The sequence below is a fragment of the Caretta caretta genome, chromosome 6 (assembly GCF_965140235.1).
Source record: "Caretta caretta isolate rCarCar2 chromosome 6, rCarCar1.hap1, whole genome shotgun sequence".
NCBI lineage: Eukaryota > Metazoa > Chordata > Testudines > Cheloniidae > Caretta > Caretta caretta.
The window spans coordinates 12,453,189-12,476,463 of NC_134211.1; the positions used below are offsets into that span (position 1 = coordinate 12,453,189).

The 23,275-nt window shown below is 49.9% G+C and overlaps 1 protein-coding gene and 1 long non-coding RNA gene across 3 annotated transcripts in view; one reads left to right on the forward strand and one right to left on the reverse strand.

The window, feature by feature from the left end:
• LOC142072312 (uncharacterized) overlaps nt 1-23,275 on the forward strand; it is a 77,284-nt gene that overhangs the window by 21,241 nt on the left and 32,768 nt on the right. The gene's annotated exons all lie outside the window — the stretch shown is intronic.
• On the reverse strand, nt 10,174-21,162 carry LRRC55 (leucine rich repeat containing 55). 2 transcript variants are annotated; one of them, XM_048854838.2, is made up of 4 exons: nt 20,852-21,162; nt 17,498-19,100; nt 15,551-15,786; nt 10,174-13,430 (listed from the first exon to the last, which is right to left on the reverse strand). In XM_048854838.2, the coding sequence occupies exons 2-3, from the start codon at nt 18,225-18,227 to the stop codon at nt 15,551-15,553; spliced, it is 966 nt and encodes a 321-aa protein (XP_048710795.2). In that variant the 5' UTR covers nt 18,228-19,100; nt 20,852-21,162; the 3' UTR covers nt 10,174-13,430. The 2 variants fall into 2 exon arrangements, with proteins under 2 accessions (XP_048710795.2, XP_048710796.2); XM_048854839.2 differs by lacking the exon at nt 15,551-15,786.

Sequence of the window (23,275 nt, forward strand, 5' to 3'; positions counted from 1 at the left end):
TGTATAGCAATGCCGTACTGTGTCTGCCAGCACCCAGGAGACATAGGGTGACAGTTACCTGAGCGGGCTCCATGCTTGCCGTGGTATGGCGTCTGCACAGGTAACTCAGGAAAAAAGGCATGAAACGATTGTCTGCCCTTGCTTTCACGGAGGGAGGGAGGGAAGGGGGGCCTGACGATATGTACCCAGAACCACCCGCGACAATGTTTTAGCCCCATCAGGCATTGGGATCTCAACCCAGAATTCCAATGGGCAGCGGAGACTGTGGGAACTGTGGGATAGGTACCCACAGTGCAACGCTCTGGAAGTCGACTCTAGCCTCAGTACTGTGGAAGCACTCCACCGAGTTAATACACTTAATGCACTTAGAGCATTTTCTGTGGGGACACACACACTCGAATATATAAAACTGATTTCTAAAAAACTGACTTCTATAAATTCGACCTTATTCCGTAGTGTAGACATACCCTGCAGTATAACAAATATGGTCCAAATAACAATTTGTTTGAATGCGGGAAGCCTAATAGCCCATGATCAGGAACTAAAGAAGATTATTTTTGAAATAGAGGTCAAACCCGATACTGTGTGGAAGTGTGATTAACAGAAAAGCTGTTTAAAGTCCCATGATATAGTATAGTCAGATATGATAGAGAAATATGAAGGGGAGTGGGGGCATGTACACTTATAAAGGAAAATCTAAGACGTAGACATTAATGTAAAGAAGCGGAGTTTTTGAGCATACTGTTGAGATTCCAATGCAGAATAAAAATACTTCTGTATGGATCTGTGATGTCTATAACCCCTGTAAAGATTTGGAGAGTTCAAAATTAAAAGGGTTCATATGTTATATGTGGTGATTTGAATAGCTGGAATGAGGAAGTGAGAAATTTGACAGCAACAGCAAATGTTTGGAACAGTTTGTTGATTAGCATTATCTGGTGATACTAATTAACCAACTAAGTTTAACTCTGGTGCTGGTTCCTTTTCCTGTTTGGATCTGGGAATTGCAACAAGCAATATAGTGATAAATGTAGTTGGGAAATTTACAAGGAAGAGGGACTGAGAAGTGATCATGGCACTTGTTATGTGGCAAGGAAAGGGTGATGTTGAAGACATTGGAGGAACTCCTATTTGGAATTTTAAAAGGGCTGATTGGGAGTTTTTTTCAGGAGTAAGTGTGATCATTGTTTGAGCAACAAGTGTATAAGGGATAATATGGAGCAGGGGTCCCCAAACTTTTTACTTCATGTGGCCCCCATCCCCACCGCGATTGGGAGCAGGGGCCAGAAGCAGGAGGGCCATGACACGGTGCGGAGCCACAGACAGAGAGGCTGGAGGCAGGGCTGGGAGCGGAGCCACGGCCGAGCCAAGAGCCCCGGGGCTGCAGTTGGGGATGGGTCTGTGGCCGGAGGATGAAGCTGGGGCCCCTGGCAGGGCTCGGGGATGGGGCCAGGAGTGGAGAACCAGGAACCGGCCAGGACTGCAGCTGGGGGTGAGGCCGGGAGTAGAGCTGCAGCCAGGGCACAGGGCCATGGTTGGGAGTGGAGTCGGGGCCAGAGTAGAGCTGGGGGCAGAGTAGGTCTGGGTGGCACTCCCTCCCCACTCCCATGGGGGCTGGCCTGGGCCCTGCTGCATCCCCTCAGGGGGGCACACCCCTCAGTTTAGGGACCACTGATATAGAGGAATTTAATGATAATTTAATAAAGGGAATTATGGCAGCAGCCAAAGTAGCTATTTGTAAGATATCGACTTGCCGTAATATCAGAAACCTGGTTCCATAGTGGATTGAAGAATGTGAGACTGCAATTAAAAAAGAAAAAGCATATAGAAAAGCTACAGCCACCCCGAACAGTGAGGACTTCATGAAATATAAAAGCAACAAGGCAGTGGCACCAAAGAGTTAAGAGGACTAAAAAAGCAAGTTGAAAGAAATATTGTGGGGAAATAAGCCAAGATACCTAGGTTTCAGAGCAAGTTAAGAGAATGAATGGAACATAGATCAATAACAATTTTATTCCTGGTCTTATTTAAGAAAATATTTATCAGTTCAAATCCAAGAAAAAGCAAAAATCCTAGCAAAGGTGTTCCGGAAAGTTAGTAATGATGAGAATCAAAGTCCAGGTTTTTTCTGGTGGGATAGAAGGAGGGAAGGAATTCCATTGAAGAAAATTGTGAGATGGTTGGGGAAAGAGTAATGTACTGAATGCAAACTTCAGTATGCAGGGACTCAAAAATGCCACAGATAAGTGAAATCACAGCCCCAGGTAAAGAATATATGTAAAATAATGATTAAATACCTACCTGAAGGGGGGTTTAAATGAGAGGCTTGTTGTGTACCTGGAAAAATGAAATCCTAAATAATATGCAATGTGGCTTTAGGATGGGGAGACTATTGCAAGATTAGAAACAGAAATACAAAACCGCATGAGGAACAAAGTGTACGGTGACTCTTGCTGTGGATGTTGAAAAAGCAGAGGGTATGTTATGGAGAGAGGTTTATTTTGTAGGTTGGCCATGATAAGGATAAAAAGAATGTTCTGTTGGGTAAGAGATTTTTTTTGAGTGAGAAGACCATACAGGTAAGAGCAGGGAAAGTCTTATTGAGTATCTATAGGATTGCCAGTGGCACTCTACAGGGGAGTATTATCAGCCCTACCTTGCTTAACATTATGATACATGATCTTCCAAAAAGTGTAAGGGCACAAATAGGCATAACCTTATTTGCAGATGATTGTGCTATATGGGTTAAAGACAGGAGAATTAGAGTGGCTTGAGAGAGTCTCCATGAAGTGCTCATGGGGGTCACAGACTGGGGAGATGCTTGTGGGTTTAAACTTTTGATTGCTTTTCTTCACTAGAAACAAAATTGGAGTGTAGTTTATACCTTTGTGGAGAACGTGTGTGTGTGGTTAACAGTGTTACATTTCTGGGTGTACTGTCTGATAATAAACTTATCGGGAAGAGCCATATAGAAAATCTCTCAAACAAATATAAAAGGTAGGATTAATCTACTTCAGTGGTTCTCAAACTGTGGGTCGGGACCCCAAAGTGGATCACGACCCCATTTTTATGGGGTTGCCTGGGCTGGCTTAGATTGCCTGGGCTGGCTCGAGGCCAGAGCCAAAGACCAAGCCCCACTGCCCAGGGCCAAAGCCCGAGGGCTGCAGCCCTGGGTGGTGGGATTCAGGTTACAGGCCCCCTGCCTGGGACTAAAGCCCTTGGGCTTTGACTTTGCCCCCCCAACCTGGAGTGGCAGGGCTTGGGTGGGCTCAGGCTTCAGTCCCCCTGCCTGGGGTCGTGTAGTAATTTTTGTCAGAAGGGGGTTGTGGTGCAGTGAAGTTTGAGAACTCCTGATTCTACTTAGAAGTATTGCTGGGATTAATTGGGGGGCAGATTGGAAAGTGCTGATGATGCTATACAGCGCATTAGTAAAATCAGTCATAGATTATGGGTGTCAAGCCTTTAGTTATTCATCCAGATCAGAGCTTAAAAAGTTAGTCAGTTCTAGCTCAAGCACTATGAATTGCATGTGATTCACGTCTTATGATGCCGCAGTATATGATGCACGTTGCTACTGGGAAGTGCCTGTACATCTAAGAATGAAATTGTTAGATTTGACATTCTGGGCTGAAATTAAGGGAAAATGGTACCAATAAGAACACTGGACAAGTACATGAGGAATGTTGGAATTAAGCAGATTAATTGTAGCCTGACCCAATATGTTGCCTCATGCTCTTAAAGTTAAAATGTCAGTAAAAGTTAAGTGAAAGGGAAGAACTAGAAGAATTTAAAATCTTTAGTTATGGTGCAGTACATTATACCTGGAAAACAGTCTCTTTGGATGTGGATTTAGAATTACATAATAAAATAACAGGGGAAAGAGTCATCCTCTGACAGACAGTTTGAATTTCTGGATGGTAAATGGAGTCACCATTGAATATATAATGACACGTCTAACGATGAAAAAACCGATGGAGTGGCATCAGCCTTTTGCATCCCTGAGATTGGAGTTAACCCTTCAGCTACTCCAAAAAGGAAGAAGTGCCAGAGGTTCCACGAAGTCCACTAGGCACTTCACTATCCCTATTGAACTTACATGGACGGTGCTCAGATGCTGCACTGATGGGCAGCAGTATAAAATACCTCCAAGGCTGTGACTGAAAGAGATGACCCTAGGTGATTCCCTTTTGTTGGGACAGGAATCACTTGCCAAGGGTTGGAAGGGTTTTCTAGCAGCTTGGGCACTGAACCAGTGTATAAGAAACCAGGGATAGCCAGATCCTTCCTCACATGCCATGTTTCCCAGTTCCCCATCTGTAAATTGGAAGGATGCTTCACTAGCTGACAAGAGAGCTGGGAGGACAAGCGTCACCCATGGTTGTGAGGTGCTCAGCTACTACAGGCCAGGCAGCACCCAGGTTTTTGTGGGCCTGGGCAAAGTCTGAAATTGAGGATCCTGCCCAACCTTTCAAGAAAATTACCACTCGGGGAGGCCTTTAGGGACCGGGGGTTTGGAGAGCGAGTCCGCCCCATACTCACCCTACAGCAGTAGCTGGTATCCTGCAGGGCTGAGCCCAGCCCTCTGTTCTGGGAGGTGTAACCTGGCAGATGGCAGTGCAGCACCCCTTGGGCCAACCCTTAGAGGAGAGGAAAGTGATCAGGAACAGTCAGCATGGATTCACCAAGGGCAAGTCATGCCTGACTAATCTAATTGCCTTCTATGACCAGATAACTGGCTCTGTGGATGAGGGGAAAGCGGTGGACGTGTTGTTCCTTGACTTTAGCAAAGCTTTTGACACAGTCTCCCACAGTATTCTTGCCAGCAAGTTAAAGAAGTATGGGCTGGATGAATGGACTATAAGGTGGATAGAAAGTTGGCTAGATTGTCGGGCTCAACGGGTAGTGATCAATGGCTCCATGTCTAGTTGGCAGCCGGTATCCAAGTGGAGTGCCCCAAGGGTCGGTCCTGGGGCCGGTTTTGTTCAATATCTTCATAAATGATCTGGAGGATGGTGTGGATTGCACCCTCAGCAAGTTTGCAGATGACACTAAACTGGGAGGAGAGGTAGATATGCTGGAGGGTAGGGATAGGATACAGAGGGACCTAGACAAATTAGAGGATTGGGCCAAAAGAAATCTGATGAGGTTCAACAAGGACAAGTGCAGAGTCCTGCTCTTAGGACGGAAGAATCCCATGCACCGCTACAGACGAGGGACCGAATGGCTCGGCAGCAGTTCTGAAGAAAAGGACCTAGGGGTGACAGTGGACAAGAAGCTGGATATGAGTCAACAGTGTGCCCTTGTTGCCAAGAAGGCCAATGGCATTTTGGGATGTATAAGTAGGGGCATTGCCAGCAGATCGAGGGATGTGATCGTTCCCCTCTATTCGACATTGGTGAGGCCTCATCTGGAGTACTGTGTCCAGTTTTGGGCCCCACACTACAAGAAGGATGTGGAAAAATTGGAAAGAGTCCAGCGAAGGGCAACAAAAATGATTAGGGGACTGGAACACATGACTTATGAGGAGAGGCTGAGAGAACTGGGATTGTTTAGTCTGCAGAAGAGAAGAATGAGGGGGGATTTGATAGCTGCTTTCAACTACCTGAAAGGGGGTTCCAAAGAGGATGGCTCTAGACTGTTCTCAATGGTAGCAGATGACAGAACGAGGAGTGATGGTCTCAAGTTGCAGTGCGGGAGGTTAGGCTGGATATTAGGAAAAACTTTTTCACTAGGAGGGTGGTGAAACACTGGAATGCGTTACCTAGGGAGGTGGTGGAATCTCCATCCTTAGAGGTTTTTAAGGTCAGGCTTGACAAAGCCCTGGCTGGGATGATTTAGTTGGGGATGGGTCCTGCTTTGAGCAGGGGGCTGGACTAGATGACCTCCTGAGGTCCCTTCCAACCCTGATAGTCTATGAACCCTAAGTGGCACTATGACCCTGTGTGCCAGGCTGCAATGCCGTTCAGTTTGTGGGGCCCTGTCACATGGGACAAACTGCCCCTTTTGCTCCCTGCAGGTGGTCTCACGACAGTCCATTAAAATATCTAGATACACCAACTGCCCACAGGACCAAGCAGAGGGAGGAGAGCCTGGCAGAGGTGTCTTCACCTCAACCCTTAGCAGGAACCTCCAAAACCTGCTTGTCCTCCATTTTATATCTCCACAGGGGTAGGGCAACTTCTGCAGCATGTGGAAGCCAGCCTTCAGGGAGATGGTGCTACTGAGGTGTGATTAGTCAAACGAGTGACATGTACAAAGAGGAAAGATAAATAACATCAGGATAAGGCAACAGGAAAAAGCTAGGAATGTTATTCCACAGTTCCTCCTAAGGTTGTTAATTAGCAGAGGGGTGGGGTGGGGGGTCAGGGCAGGAACAGCAGTGGGGCTGAGGGTCAGGCATGAGGGGCACCAGCAGACTTGTGTGGGGTCTCAGGACTGTGAATCAGAACAGAGGGGCACTGGCAGGGCTTCTAGGAAGAGCTTGTTGGGAATATTTTGATGAAACATTGCTTTTGGTGGGAAAATGCTGATTTGCCGAAACCAAAATGTTTTGCAATTTTAGTGAGACTTTCAGCAGGAAAGGGTTCTCTGAGCCAGGATGGAATTGCTGGGCAAAACCAGAGAAAGCGAGTGTGAACATGAACAGCCCAGGTGGCCTGGTGGGCAGGGCATGCGCCTGAGACATGGACGTCTGATCATATTTTTGCCTTATTCAAACCAGGGACTTCACGTGCATTCAAGATGAGTTTCCCAATCCCCAGGTGATTCTGCAGTGTGTCTCTCCTGTGGAAGCATAGCTACTTAAATATTTATTGGAGAAAGAGGATGATGAAGGTTCAAATTCTATCTAAGTGTCCAGGTTAGGGTTATGCGAGGAGGAGGAGTAGTTTTTTCTTGTTCTTGGTTGACAAAATTTTGCAAGGTCTTCAGCCTGATGCAGAAGGGGAACATTTTGGAAATCCTGAAACGTAAATCCCACTGAGTGGCCAGGGGGAGCCCTGGTTTGGAAGCTCAGCAAATGTCATAACTGAGGTGCATGAGTGTTGTTTGTCTGTGTGAGGGGGAGCATGTCCAGGGCTGGAATAGCAAGGGTGTCGCAGCTCAGGATTGAGGGGCATGGATACAGCTGCACAAGGATAGAGGTGGAATGGCAGTCTTGCTGTGTGGCAAGATGGAGCTGGGGGAGGAGACAGGAGCATGGAAGGGCATTAGGAGAGCACAGTGCATGTGGGCACAGTAGAATGGAATAGTAGGAGGGCATAGCTCAGGGGTTTGAGCATTGGCCTGCTAAACCCAGGGTTGTGAATTCAATCCTTGAGGGGGCCATTTAGGGATCTGGGCCAAAAATTGGGGATTGACCCTGTTTTGAGCAGGGGGTTGGACTAGATGACCTCCTGAGGTCCCTTCCAACCCTGATATTCTATGATTCTATGAGGGCTGCATGACGCTATAGGGGCATATTAATAGAACTGTGTGTGCATATGGAGGGCGGAGCCCAGAGCTGAGGATAGCAGGGGCTGCGGGGTGGGATGAATCCACATTTCAAGTGACAGTGATGGTCTGCCGCTCCCTTCCATCACTGGCACAAATGCGGCTGGTGGAGCATGTGTCTTGTCCAGAGCCAGCGAACTCCTGACTGGATGAGTCTGTGGAGGGGATGTGGAGTCTCCTGTGGAAGATGACAGCCTTGCCTGTCCCCATGCTGTTGGGGAGGATCTGGGTTGTGTGTGTACCTCTTTAAGATCCTCTTTCTCCAGGAGGAGGTAGCTACCAGCTGTTGGTTGACCTCCCACCTTTTTCACGTCCAAACACAATATTTGTAGTGACCTTGGACCACCTCATGTTCGGAAGCTGGGTTGAGTCCACAATGGGAAAAACAACTTTAAAATAGCAATCAGCCAGTCTTCCTCCTGCCCTTCCTCCCCTAGCTGCCTTTTATGACTTTCCCACTACACTAGGCTCTCCCGCTGGACCTGGGCAATCCTAATCCCTGGTGACCATTGGCTCTCCAGGGCTGGATCACAACAGCCATCTGTCTAGCCGCGAATAGAGCTAATTGAAACATTTCCCCTGAAACAGTTTGGGAAACGCCATTTCAACAATGTGGCCTTATTTTGCAAAATTGTATCAATTTTGATGTCTTCTTGTTTTGGAAAGGAAATTGGGGTTTAGAAAGTTCCATTTTTTGGAATGCAAAGTTTCCATTTTTTTTTTCAGAATGATTTTTGTGTGTAGAAGTTTACTTCTCTATAAAAATCATTTCAAAAAATTCAGCATGGGCAATATCTAAACATGTTTTGAATTTATTGAAATGACATGTTTGGATTGACCCCATATAGAATCCTAGAATCTCAGGGTTGTAAGGGACCTCAGGAGGTCGTCTAGTCCAACCCCCTGCTCAAAGCAGGACCAAGCCCCAACCAAACTAAATATGATTCCCCCCCACCCCCCGCATTTCATTTCATGGAGAGAAAAAAAATCAGAATTTTGACTCCTCATCTCAGTTGGGGATGAACAAACTCAATAACTAAAATATTTTTTGCTGGATGGGAAATCAATATTCCAACCAGCTCCAGCTGGGAATCCAGTGGTCAGTGCCAGCTTTCTCAGAGAAAGGTGCAAGTTCCTTACTGTAGTAACCCACCCCAGTTGATGGTTATTCATAGCCTCAGGAAGTAAGTGACTGATATGTCTTGAAGCATGAGGGTTCATATCCCTGGTACATTTTCAGCCTATCATAACAATGGATGTTTCCATATAAATATCTGTCCTAAGGTCTTTGCTGCATGCAATATCATGTGGCAAGGCATTCCACAGGGTAATCACATGTGTTACAAAACAAAAATCTTTTGGTTTGTTTCTCCTTATTTTCTCTTAGTATCCTTTTAGAATGACGGCTTGTCCAAATGGGAATGAATGAGGTTCAGCTGTGATCATAACATAGGCCAATGGATGATCTCTCCCCAGGAACCCCGCATAGGAGAGGTTGTAACGAACCCCAAATTTGTCTGTCTCCCACCAGTCCTATTCACCTCCTCTTTTTCCCATTGTTGCTGTATTTTGACTTCTATCTCCCGCTCCCCCATATCCACACCCAGAAGCGATGCCCCAGAACAGCCACAGATTCCTATGGATGGTAGAGTGAAGCAGGGCTAGAGGAGGCTTTTGCCCCATGTTGGGTTGTCAGCAGCTGACATGACAGTGAGCCAATGTATCACAGTTCCCTGCCATGCCAGTGTCTGTCTCCTTGGCCTGATTCCCTCCAGACCAGCTGAGGCCAGGAGTCACTGCCATAGGAATAACAGGAAGTGCTGGTAGGAGGAAAGACCAGAGAACACTCTTAATGTCTTCTGCAGGCTTTGTTTTTTTTCCCCCTTGTCGCTGCAAAGGAATTGTCCCTTCCTGCTATCCATCCCTGGTGGAGCCTCAGTCAAGCAGGGCGTGTGGGCATGAAGGGACATGCAGTGTAAGGCAAAGCCACTCCTCTATCGTGGCTGCACGCCGCCCGGTCCGGCCCTCACATGGCGGCATGGGCTTCCCCAAGCACCCTGTCACACAGACAGCTGGGCGTGCACGTGTCCAGCTGCAGGGGGCCTGCATTCATACCTATATACAAAATCTCACACCCCCATAGTGGACACACACCCTGTTCTGTGCATGCGCGTGCACACACATGTGCGTGCACACATGCACACTGAATGTGTGCACACAGCCCAACATGGCAGACACACACAGACTTTCTTATGGACATACATATTCTCTTGAATGCCTGCCCATCCAGCACCATAATGCTACACATTTACCCTGTAGTCATACACACACGTAGCAGCCACCTTCCCGCTTGCTCTGTCTCACACACAATCAAGCAGACACATACTTACAAAAATACCCCCTAGCTCTTGTATGGCACTTTTCATCAGTAAATCTCAAAGCGGTTTACCAAGGCAGTCAGTATTATCCCCATTTTACAGAGGGGGAAACTGAAGCACAGAGCAGGCAGGTCATTTGGCCAAGTGAACACAGCAGGTGAGGGGCAGAGTTGGGAATAGACTGCATGCACACACTCCCTCCCCTTCCCCCCCATACATACATGCCTCTCTCTCTCAGTGTCTCCCCCATCCCCTGCCCCCACTTTCATTCCCTCCTGAGCTGCCAGTCACACCCCCCTCTCAGTTAAACTGTTCACTCTTTATTATTCATATACATTTATGAAAAAATTCTCACAGGTACAAAAGTTCACGTTTATAAAATCTCTGTAGAAAGATTTTCATCTTTCCCCCACCCCTCCTCAATCACAGACACTTAGCATGGCAAAGGACAGCTGCTGGGAGAGGGGCAAATAGAAGGAAGAGAGCCCCAGCTAAGCAGAGCACACCAGTCCAGCTCAAACACCATGTGGGATGTGGTTTTTGTGAAAGCCTCATTTCTCCAGCTCCGCCCACAGCTTCCCCATTGTCTGCTGCAAGATGGTGGCAGGACTGGGATATCCCAGCTCTGAGGATTTGCTCTGCTGATCCCTCATACGCATCACAAGCAGAGGCCCAATGAAGGTCTGGCAAAAGAGAGGGCTAGTCTACAGTACAACGGCTCTGTATAGCTATACTGGCACAGCTTCCTTGTGGAGACTTGGCACATGCTAGGAAAAAGGGTTGTGCCGACATAGGAACACCACCTCCCTGAATGTCATAAGCTAAACTGGCAAATGAGCTCTCTTGCTGGTTCAGGCTGAGTCTATACAGGAGTGGGGTGGGGGGATCTGAAGGCATAGTTATGTCAGTGAGGTGGGTGATTTTTTTTCCCACACTCCTAGCCAACACTGCTATGCTGGCAAAATTTTGTAGTGTAGACTTCGCTCAGGGTTCCCTCCGAACACAGCTGGTGGAAAAATGCTCAACAAATTTTTGGAGGGGGAATTCAAAATTTTCAATTTCATTTTCATTCCATGGGTTTCGATTTTTTTTGGCAAAATTTTTAATATAAAATGTTTGGTTTTGAAAATCTTTTTTTCCCCTTTCTTTTTACTCCATCCTCCCTGTTTTCCCTCCTTTTCTTTGCTCTTTTCCCACTGAAGAAATGTGGGAGGGAAAAGAGGGAAAAGGGAGGGATTAAAAAGGAAAAATAAAATAAAAATTCAACTCTTGGTTTTTTGAGAACAATGCAAAATTTTGAAATAAGATACATTTTTGTAGAAAGTGTTTGGTTCTAAAAATGTTTTTGGTTTTGATTTCTTTCCTCCTTTAAAAAAAACAAAAAACTTTCCCCTTGTTTTTCCTCCTTTTCCCACTGAAAAAGAGGAAGAAGGAAGCAAAAAGGATAAAAGAAGGAAAAACTTTTTAAAAATGTCTATTATTGGATTTCTTTGAGAATAGAAAATTTTGAAAAAAAATATATAAAATTTGTAGAGCAATTTAGGGGGTTGAAAATGTTCATTTCTTCAGTGTGTGGGTTTTCAGGTTTTTTTCTCTCCCTTTTTTGATTTTTGCCACTTAAAAATTGAGGGAAAAGAGGGAGGAAAAAAGAAAACACCTGAAATCAAAATTGTCTTGTTTTCAGGTTTAATGACCATAAGAAATAAACAGATGAAAAATATTTCTTTTTGAAACAAAGGCCATTTTTAGGCTGCAAAAGGTTTGTTAAAAATAACACACCACATTTGTTCCTAAGGTATGCCAGCAATTGCCTCAGTGGTGAGGGTCTCGACTCTCTAGTGCTGTAATGTGGCTAAGACATCAAAGACTATCCTTGACACCGGGCATTGGAGCCTAGGCCCATTTAGAATTCAAGAGGTGTGGGGAAAAAAAATATCCTTTGTGTTCTGGTTCAGCTGATTCTGCATTTGGACTGGAGGAGCCCTCAGACACAGCAGCTAGGGAATGACAGCAGCAGGCATGCAAAGGGCTGGGAGCTGCTCCTTCCCTCAGCCAGGGTCTGATTCTCTGAGCTTGGCACTCATTAAATCACACACACACACAATGTACTGTACCTAAATGCAATGAACACACAAGAAAAAAATGAAACTCAAGGAGCAGGTCTACTCCGGAAAGGTGAGGCTGTGTCACATGCTCAGTTTATAAGCTCTTCTGACTGCCAGCTTTGTAAGCTCAGCCTCTCTAAGATCTAAGAGTCAAGCTGGGGTCTTTTCATTTTCCTTGCCCTCACTCCAGAGTTCATCCACTGGGTCCCTCAATCTCTTCTTGGATCAATGGGCGCTCTCCAGGATTCTCTGCTCCATGTTCCCCCTCTGGATCTCTTTTATTGTCCATCTCAGCCTCCTTTCATCCTTGCACCTTTCATCTGTCCTGCATGACTTGTTGGCTTCTGTTTCTTTGGGACCCATTCCCCCTTCTTCTGAAACTTTGTTAGTCCTGCGAGGAGGTCCTACCCTTCCCTCAGAAGCCACATGGACTGGCTTCTTCACATGGCTGGGAAGTGGGGAAGATCCTGTGGGCCATATTATGCCCTCAATGATGTCTGCACCACCCCCACTGCCATCAAGGTTTACTAAACATGGGTTCAATTCCCTCCTCTGCAAGTTGAGCCCTCTTTGATGTTAGGCAAATCACTTAAACTTCTGATGCCTTAGCTTCCCACCCATAGTACTTCCTAGCCTGACGGGGATGATGTGAAGTATGATAAAGATTGTGAGGTTTTCAGGTACTACAGTAAAAGGGGCAGATAAGTATCTAACCATAGAGAAGTATAAGCAATACCTGCTCAACTTGGGGCTCTGTCCCCCTCTGGTGGTGACTAGGCTAACTAGAGTTTGATGGGGCTGCTATAAATGGGGTGGCTAAGCGAGCTGGAAGGAGATGATCCAGAGTTCTGTGATTTGACCCCCACTACCAACCACCCACCCACCCAGGCGTGTCTGCATTACCAAAGTAAGTTAATAATTCCTTTGTGGAGCGGAATCCATTGTGTACTGACTTTGCATAGCCAAAGTTTATTGTAGCAACTAAAGTTGGCTGATTAGATGCACCTAGGGGACAGATCTCCTGAGTCAGAAGGTGTCATTCTCACATTGTCATTTTCCAGAGTAGAAGTGCATTTCTTTTTAAGACGTGTAGGAAATCCATTAAGGGGGCTTAAGGCTAGGGGAGGGCAAATGATTCTGATGAGCAAACTGCTACATTACCTATGTGCTCTTTCCAGTTCTTGACAGCTAGACGACAGGAGTCTGTGTGGGCCCGGGTTTATGTGTGAATGAGAATGGAATGTAAATGTACCCTGTGATTAAAGGCTTCTCATTTCTTAGCCCTGTTTGGATCAGCTGCAGAGATTTCTGCGAGCCACATAAAAACCAACTCCTTAAAGGGATCTGTCCCACACAGACAGATTTTTTGCCTCCTTACTTTCCGGTGGTGGCGAGATCGAAGGACATAATCTGGAAAGCTGTGGTGGCATTTGGCATTGGGTTTGGTCCTGGTTCTCTGCAAAAATAAAAAATATACAAGTCTCAAAATATATTAGCTATACATCAGAGCACAGAGAGTTCTCTAAGACATGGTTATAGAAGGTTGCTCTTCCGCTGGGAACATTGGCGATAGCGTCCTTTATTTGCGTCATCCCACAAAATGCCAGAGGCACATCTAAATCCTTCCAAAAGAAAAGTTACATCCAACTTCACCAGTGGCAGCTGACGCTGGCAGGAGCTCATCCCAAAAATGAGCTATTGTTCCCAAATGCTGTTGGTCGCATTGATCCAGTTCTCAGATAAGTTATTGGGGAGTGGCTGTGTGTGCTGGGGTTAGAGTGGCAGGAGCTGGGCATTGTGGGTTCTATCCACGCCTATGCCCATGTGGCCTTAGGAAAGTCATGCCAATCGCTCAGTACCTCAGTTTCCGTATCTGTAATGCCAGGCTAATAACCACTTACCTTGAGCATCTGGCATTAGCTCCCCAACCCATCCCTCAGCAGTGGGTATGTGGACACAGACTGACTAAGCGGAGCGGTTGCTAGGGCAGAGCAGCTGGTCTCTCCCTTTCTTTTTAAAAGCATGTTTGTTTTTCAATCTGCAATTTTAATGTCCACGATGGGAAGAAATAGAGCGCTCCAGCTAGACCTACCTGGGTAGCACCAATACGGAGTAGCCCCTTTTGGGCACCACTTGCACTGTCATAGCACTTTATAACCTGACCGGCAGCACCACCTACTGTTCCAGCCCTGAGACTGCACCATAATCCTCCCCTGGGGCATAGCTTTCTAGTCCAGTCCTAGATCCTGCTAATGGCCCTCAGTATTCGCCTGCAACCCCCCTGCTATCCCAGCTTCCCCACCCCCCTCGCCAACACTCCTTAATCCCAACTGCACCCTGCCTGCTATTCCAGTGCTGTGGGCTTCCCTCACATCTCTGCAAATCCCCTTCTATCCTGACCTATAGTCCCCCTGCTATTCCATTCCTGGGCTTCCCATTCCCACACTGCTCTGGTGATGCCCATCGGGCCCGACCTGCAGCCCTCTGCTGTCCCAGCACTGGTCTCCCCACAGCCCTCAGCTTTGCTGATACCACTCATCCACAGTTCTGTTAATGTGCCTCAATCCCAACTCACAGCCCCCTTGCTGTCCCAGTCTTAGGCTCCCCCACCAGTTCTGCTGACACCCTTCAGTCCTAACCTACAGCCTCCCTGTTACTCCATCTCGCACTTCCCCCTCAGGTTTGCCAGTACACTCACCCTTTCCCTGACCCCTAGTCTTGAGCAACAGACCAAGTTCAAACTCCCTGACCTATTGACTTCTCGACTTCATCTAGAGAACCGAGAATGGGCAGATCTCCCTCAACACCAACAGCCATCCAGCCAAGGACCAACTAGAAAACAGCAGACCCTTGTTCTGGCATCTCCTCCAACCATACAATGGTACATCTCAGTGGTGGGGCCATTCCTCGGAGTTAAACCTGCCTCTCTGGCCCTCAGAGATGCCATGCCTCAGGATTCTTAGTAGTACCTCAACCCTGGATACCACAGTGTCCATGGCCACAGGCCCCACAGCCACACACAGAACTGATGAGCTGTAAGCTGTCCAACCCTGGAGAGCTCCAGCTGTTGCAAATCCACTTGACATCTGCCATATATATTCCCTCCCCCACCCAACTCCTTGTTTTAGGTTTGTAGGCAGATGTGGTACAAGAGCTGGCACGGAAGGGGATGCATGTGTGGGGGTGGATGTTGTGTGTGAGTGTGCAGGACATGGTGAAGAGGAGAACTGGCGACTGACTTGGGTGGTGGCAGCCCATCTGTGTTGCGAGTGGCGCTGGCCCTTGGCTCATTGGCTGTCTCCAATGCTGCCGGCAGTGTGAAGGGGCTAGTACAAGGCACGGCTAGATCTCCTTGCCTCACAGGCCTTGCCCCGCTGGGCACAGTGGCTGGGGGATCAGAAGGGACTGGGAGCAGAGATGGGCTGGTTTCCCCAGGCGTCTGCAGCTGCGGATAGAAGATGGAGCAGCTTGTGACAGCACTGAGCACAGCCAGCCAGCCCCCAGCCATGCAGCCCCAGCTCTCAATGGCATCTCCCCAGCCATTGGGGGAAGGGCACCGTGGCCAGGACCATGCACCTATATCTCCTCATCCTCGCTGGCCTTGCTCCAGCGGTGACAGCAGTTGGCGGTGATGCCCAGCAGGAAGTTGGTGGCCACGGAGGCAATAGAGACAACGAAGCCCACAAAGGCAATGAAGAGATAATCGTCCAACGTCAAGGTCAAGTGGCAGGCCTTGAAACTCTCCTCTGTCAGTGAGAACAAGGGGGTTCCCTCCACCTCGGGTGGGGCACGGCACTTGGCCAGCTGGGAATCTGCAATGAGACACAGGTAGATGAGAAAAAGGAGAAGGTCCCTATACACAGGAATTATCCCTCTACTCCACACAGGTAACATTGGCTCTAGCAAGTCCAATATCCATCTGTTCCCAGCTCTGATGCAAACTCATTGTGTGACCTTGGGCAAATCACTTAACCTCTTTGTGTCTCAGTTTCACTGTTTCTAAAAGGAGTCTAATAATATTCACATACTTCTGTAAAGGGCTTTGAGATCTTTGAATGAAAGGCACAAAGTATAATCCTTGTTAGTCGCTTTCTCTCCTGCCTGAAGTTTCCGGATGGTAATGTTGACCCTATTTCAGTCTTGTCGTCTGGGTAGTCAGAGGTTGCAGTGGTGACGTTCATAACATAGTCATGATGCAGCACAACTGCATCCCAATGCCAGTCATAACCCTCCATCATGATGTCACAGCACATCACCAGTAGTCATGGCTGTGTCACTGTGTTGCAATGTAACATCACCATGGGGCAGCATTGAAAGCTGAGATCTTGCCAAACCCCCATGTGACATGAGGTCATGGAACTCAACCCAGCATTTCCATCACCAGCCTCCAAATGGCATAATGATTCCATGAGACAAGGTCACCAGATAATGATGTTGCATCAGAATCAACTGTGTTATTATCCCGAAGTCCTCCAGGTGGGGAAATCCTATCAAACGTAGGACAGGAGAGAGCCCTACCCGACAATCACTGCCGTTATTCAATCAAAGGGCTCACTGGAGGATGCAATGAGGATCAGCAGTACTAGGGGTTCCTCAGACCTGAGAGAGGATGTTTAGATGGATCCAGGGTCTACTGCAGCTGTGGGAACTCCGGGAAGAATATCCCCTCCCACCACAGCTCCTGCAGATCAGCAACAAGGGCAGGAAGTAACTAATAACACAAGAATCAAAAGAGGGCAGGAGGACAGGGAGGAAATGCAGATTTCTGGCCTCCCATTGCTGACTGTGGATCTGCCTTTGCAAAGGCAGAGATAGGCAAAGCCACACCTTACAAGGCCAGTGGGTTCATACAGAGTCCATTCCCACCCTCCTTCTCCTGCCCTGCAGCAACCACTCTTCTATTCTATTCCTAATCCCCCTACCCTATGTCCTCCAGTAACCGTTCAGCAATTCTGGTCCATGTCTCCCGACACACACACACACACACACACACACACACACACAGAGCTCTGCCTACATCTCTCAATCTAGTCCTGCAGCCTGCCCTGCTATTCCATGCCTGGGCTCCCTCCAGAGCTATCCCAGTGCTCTTCAGTCCCAATCCACATCCCGGCCTGCTATTCCAGCATTGGGCTCCCCACTGTCCCGCACACACAGCTCTATTCATGCCCCTCAGTCCCAACTTACAGCCTCCTTCCATCTCAGCCCCAGGTTCTCTCCACACACAGCTCTGCCAATGTGCCTTGATCCTGACCTGCAGCCTCCACAGTACTATTCTAGGAGGGCCCATCCAGTTCCACTTGAAATGGACTCTGGGGTTGTACTTCCAGGGAGCGCCTCCTGGAATGGCCTCTGTTTGCAGTCCCCTGGAGCAGAACACCAGGACTGGATTCTGTGCCCCTGTAGAGGACTCTGAACAGGTTCCTCTCTTGATCTGGGCCTGCTGCCTTGGACCCTCTGGCTGGTGCTGGGAGGAGACAGAGGCCTTTCACTTCACAGAAGGTCACATCCTGTGCCACATACCTGAGGTGCAGTGCTGGATGCGATTCCTCAGCCACTTCAGGAGTGGCTCCATGGTGCAGCCACACACCCAGGGGTTGCCCCCGATCTGTAGGGTCACCAGACCCGGGAGATCCTCCAGGGCTTCCAGGCTGAGGAAGGACAGCCCCCCATGGCTGAGGTCCAGGTCACGGAGCTGGGCTAGCCCCCGGAAAGCCTGGGGGTGCACTTTTCGCAGACACGGGTTGTGGCTCAGGTCAATCCTCACCAGGCTGTTGGCCTCCTGGAACATATTAGCAGCCACATGGCTGAAGTTGTTGTGGCTCAGGTCCAGGTGGGCCAGCCGCTTGGCAGTCAGGAAGAGCCAGGCGGGCAGCTCCGCCAGGGAGTTATTCCTTAGGTCCAACACCCTCAGCTCAGCATAGCAGGTGAGGTAGCCCGGTGGGATAGTGGTGATGCGGTTATGCGCCAGGCTCAGGTTCCTGGTGTCTAGGGGCAGGTCAGGGGGCACCGAGAAGAGCCTCTGCCCACTGCAATCCACCACGTGGCTGCGGCAGGTGCAGAGGACGGGACAGCTAGCACTGGCCTCAGAGAAGGCCATTGCCATGGCAATCAGGAAAGGAGTCAGGAGCATGGCAGAGGAGCAGCGGGACATGGGCCCCTCTCCCCACAGCCAAGTGCAGCCTGTGCCCATTTTAGTTGGTCTTGAGCAACATGTCGCATGGAGGCAGAAGAAGGAGTAAGTGGGAGTCATTCATGCCTGAAGGTGGCTACATGCTGGCTGCAGGAGAAGCCCGGGCCTTAAAGCCATTGTCTATCAAGTGCCAGGGCCACAGTCACTAGCACACCATGCACCATGAAGGGTGGGCCAGGAACGACAGGGTCCTGACTCCTCGGACAGCACTTTAGTAGCCCATTCGTCACTCTTTAAAGGGTATGAAGTGGAGAGCAAAAAGAAACGTAGCTGTATCCATCAGTCTACACCTTCTATTGATCCATCAAGTGATCAAAAATGGGAGGAAAGCAACTAAAATCAGGGATTTTTTTCTTCCAGTTCATTAACACCCTTGGGACAATGATTTGAGCCCATGAAAAAAAACTTCCTCATTCCCTTTCATGCGTTTGTCTGCTGGGAATGAATGCCCATCTCGCTGAAGCCGAGATGAGGCCAGGCCAAGGAATTTAACTCCACTGAAACCAAAGGTATATTTTAGTTGCAAAGCAAATCCAGCTCCAATTCAGCAGAAGCCACAGGGCCTTTTCCTGGAGTCATTTAGGTCTGTTTAGTGCCCGAGCAGAGGAACAGCATTTGAAATCCAGATAATAGGTTATCCGCATTGATGGTCAAAATCCTGGAGGCCTCAACATCAGCCCAACAATATAGACTCCTTGAGTGGCTTGTGCCTGGGACAATCAGGAGAAACTAAGGCTGGAAATGAGCCCTTTCTAAGGCTGTGATTTCTGCAGTCTGGGAGAGGCCAGTGGGATTGGGATGTCGGGGGATGGGGTGGGGAGGAGATCCAGGAGGAAAGGGAGGGGCTTGGAGTCCTGGGGTATCAGCTGCTGGTTTATCTTTCACTCCCAGTCTCCCTCCCAGCAGGCAGCAACAGGGCTCCAACTGAGTGACCTGCCAAGGAAACAGAGGAATCAAAGACTCAGCAACAAGGTCATCAACCAGCTGGTGTGTTCATACACTCATAGGTTCCAAGGCCAATGGGACCCATTTTGATCATCTAGTCTGACCTCCTGTCTAGCACAGGCCAAAGAATAGCCCCCAAATCATTCCCAGCATAGAGCTTTCAGAGAAACAGCCCATCTTAATTGAAAAATTGTCAGTGATGAAGAATCCACCACGACCCTTGGTAAATTGTTCCAATGGTTAATTACTCTCACTGTTAGAAATGTGCACCTTATTCCCAGGCTGAATTTGTCTCGCTTCAACTTCCAGCCATGGGAGGAGACGAGGGAACGGCTGGGAATCACCTCACAGTCTCTCTAACTTATTGGTCAGCTCCACTGCCTATCTGCATCCCTCTCTGTCCTTCCACCCTATTCACTCTGCTTCAGTCCTGCTCTCTTCTGCAATACCCCCCTGCTTTTATCAGCACTAGACTGCACTCAGCTATCTATCTATTTTTCTATCAAAGCCCTGGCTGGGATGATTTAACTGGGATTTGGTCCTGCTTCGAGCAGGGGGTTGGACTAGATGACCTTCTGGGGTCCCTTCCAACCCTTATATTCTATGATTCTATCAAAGCTCTGTCAGTGCAGTTCAGTCCTGACCTGCTCCTCCAGCCTAGGGTCCCCGCCATAGCCATAGCTCTGCCGTTGCCTCTCCATCCCAACCTGCAGCCCTCTGCTATCTCCACTCTGAGCTCCCCTCCTGATCACCGCTGTGTTGATGACTCTCAATCCTGACCCGCCCTAGACTCACTTCACACAGATGCAGCTCTGCTGAAGCCCCACGAACCTAGGCATAGATTAAGAGGTAAAGGCCTAGTCAGCAAAAGAAATGGGACTCCAACCTCACTGACCTTGGATAAAAACCCCTCAAGTTGCATGTCTTGCCAAGGGCAAAGCAAGCGCCTAATACCCAGAGGAAGCATCTGTCAACCTTTCTGATCCTTCAGTCCCGCCCGGCAGCTCTTGCAGTCCCTAGACCCCACACCACCCTGCCAATGCCCCTCCCTGCTCTGCATCATCCCCTACTCTGTCAATCCAGGGCCTCCACCCAGAGCTCTGCCAGTGCCTCAGCCCTGCAAGCTGTCCCAACCCTGGACCTCCCCTCAGGCTCTGCCAAAGCCCCTGATGCCTCCCATCTAGCACCCCTTGCTCTTCCAGTCCTGGGCCACTTTCCACCCCTGCTGAGGCCCATCGGTGACCTGAAGAACCCTCCGCTATTCCAGTCTTTCTCCTGGTGTCAGTCTCGTTCCCTTTCTGTCTCGTTCTCCCTGTCTGGCTATATTTCTTTCTCTCCATTGCTCTTCCCAGGGACATGCCCTCCTGTGCTCCAGCTCACTCCTTGCCTCCCCTTCCACCCCCCGCCCCCCAATACAGCACCTCCACCAGCCCCACTACGTTTGGTCAGGAAAGCTGCTCACCGGTCCACCCTCCAGCGCTCCCTGCCCCCCACTTCTCAGGTAGGTGTCCCTTCTCCCCTAGGGCTCCAGCACACCTACCACCACAAAGCCATTTCTCTCCCTGCTGGACTGTCCCCACCCTGTCCTCAAGGCACAAACCCTCAGGACAAACACGCACACCCGGCCAGCCGCTGCCCTTTAGGACACACCCAGCCTGCACACTCACTCCCAGCCCCCTCTCCATCTCCTCTACCTCCCCTCCCATACTCTGCCCAGTTAGCACAAGCCAGATACTCACTCCAGCCCAAAGAGATCCGCAAAGCAGCTGCGATGCAGACAAGTATCTCCCCTCTTCCTGGGCATCCTCATGTTCTTCCGCCCGGCAGGCATCCTTCTCTCCTCAGTGGCTTCTGGCTCCTTGGGCAGCACCCCTGACAGCTCCCCCTCGCCCTTCTCCCTGTACGTCCGTGCATCTATCTGTCCCTCTCTTCAGAGGAGTGGGTGTGAGACAAGTGGAGGGAATGACAGTGTCTCTCCTTGAATTGCAGCAGCAGCTGCTGCTGAGTCTGTTAATTCATCCAGGTCTTTCCCCACCTCCTCCTCCTCCTTTCTCTCTCAATCTTCCCCCCACCCCCCCACCCCCCACAAGGGTCAGGTACTGACGTGGCACTGTTTCTTAGCAACTGCCTCCACATCTCTGAGCAACAGTGGAGCTGGCTGCAGACCCCACTGAGCAGAGAGGGAAAACAGAGGAAGCAAACGGTGGGGATCAATGCCACTCACAGGATCCTAAGGACACAGAGAGGGAGACAGACACACAAGTCGGGTGGGGGGTGGCATGCAGACAGGCTGGGGTGGGGGAGGCAGAGAGAGGAGGGAGCAGTGAGCCAGAGTGGATGCAAACAGGGATGTGGAGACAGAGGCCGGGGGGAGAAAGGGAGAGATGGGGGAAAAAATGAAGGAGCGAATGAATAAAGAAGGGCCAGGAAGGAAGAGGTGAGAGAGAATAAGCTGCAAGCTGCCTGGGATGGGCCCTTCAAGATCATCAAGCAGCTGAATGAGGAGAACTATGTGGTGGAATTGCCCAACTGAGCTCACAGCCACCGGGTGTACCATGTCAACATGATGGAGCTGTACTGTGACAGGGAGAGGCTGGTACTGGCCATGTGTGGCCACTGAGAGAAGGGGAAAGATCCTCTGGTGGGTCTCTCTGAGACAGGAGCCGGCCCCTTGCTGGAATCAGTTCCCCTCTCTGACCAGCTAACCCCTGCCCAGCAGGCAGAGATGAGAGAGGCGCTGCATTCGTACCAACAGCTGTTTTCCAACTGGTCTGGGCTCACTAAATGAGCTGTCCACTGGGGGAGATGGGAGCCAGCCCTCCCATCAGGTATTCCCCCTTTCAGAGTAACTGGAAACACAGGTCAGACCCTGAAGGGATAGGTCAGAGACATGCTAGCTTTAGGGGTGATCCAGCCCTGGTTTACAGTGCCAGGTTTACAATGGCTCCAGTGTCTCCATGGAGCCGGGCCCATGCTCAAAAGGGGCCCTCGCCTGCTCCACTTGCACTGCGCCCTGAGACTCCATTGGCTCCCTCCGCCCACCACTTGCTCCTCTCGGCCTGCCCGCTGGTTAGCCAAGGGCTCCTCTTCACCCCCTGGTCACACCCACTGCTCCTCTCAGCCCCCCGGCCAGACCCCAGTGCACTTCTGGCTCTGGGCAGTCTCTGCTTCCCACCACCTGTGGGGCCCCACCTTTCTCCCCAAAACTGAGCCACCTGGGACTAGTGCAGAAGCCTGGTCAGTCTCAGCCAGGTTCGGGGGAGGGGTAGGGGGAACAGTGTGGAGGGCTTGGCTGGGTCCCTCCAGGCAAGTGTGTCTTGAGGGACCCCGGCTGGGCCAGGTCCTGGCCTGGCTGATCGCACCACTCCCGAGGGCCCAGAGCCCGAGGGACCTGCCTCCCAGCAGGCCTGGTGAGTGTGGCCGGGAGGCAGGGCTTGAAGGAGTGGGTCTGTAGGGAGTATGGGGGGGGGTGCTGGGCTGTGAAGGGGTGGGGAGGATCTATGGGGGTTGAGGCACTAGGGAGTGGGAGTTCTGTGGGGAATGCTGGGAAGTTGTGGTGGGGCTGTGGGCAGGGGTGGTGTTATGCAGAGTGCTGTACATTTGTGGGTGGGTCTCAGGAGGGCACTGTGGTTTACAGTGCCAGGTTTACAATGGCTCCAGTGTAGTGGGTCCAGGGGGCCTCTGGCCATAGAGAGTCGGCGGGTTTGGGGTGGGGGAGGCTGTGTGGTGTGGCATGGGCCTGCCCCCAAGGGGAAGGGGTATGCTGGCAGCACAGAGCCGGGCAGGCCACTGTGCATCTGGCAACTGCCAGTTTGTAAATAGTGCCCTCGCATTGGGTGGAGCGGGGCTTCCCCTGCCATGCTATGCCCCATTGCTTCTGGCTGGCCCCTCACTCTGGGGACTGACCTCTCTGTGCCATGCTCCATTGCCTCCATGGGGGCCCACAGATATGTTTGGCACCGGGCCCACAAAAGTTTAATCCGGCCCTGGCCCAGGGGCCTCTCCCATGGTGCTGGTACCCAGGAAAGATGGGTCGATCCGATTCTGTGTGGCCTATCAGAAGCTCAGTGTCTGGTGCCTGCCCTATGCCTAGGCCTGACAAGATCCTGACAAGTTGCAGGGGACTCGGTACCCCACGAACAGGGATCTCACCAAAGGCTACT

Excerpts from the sequence above, each read along its gene's own strand:
- LRRC55 (XM_048854838.2), bottom strand. The coding sequence starts at position 18,227 with ATGACTCCCACTTACTCCTTCTTCTGCCTCCATGCGACATGTTGCTCA. Across the intron at positions 15,787-17,497 it reads CATCCAGCACTGCACCTCAG|ATTCCCAGCTGGCCAAGTGC; the intron begins GTATGTGGCACA and ends GTCTCATTGCAG.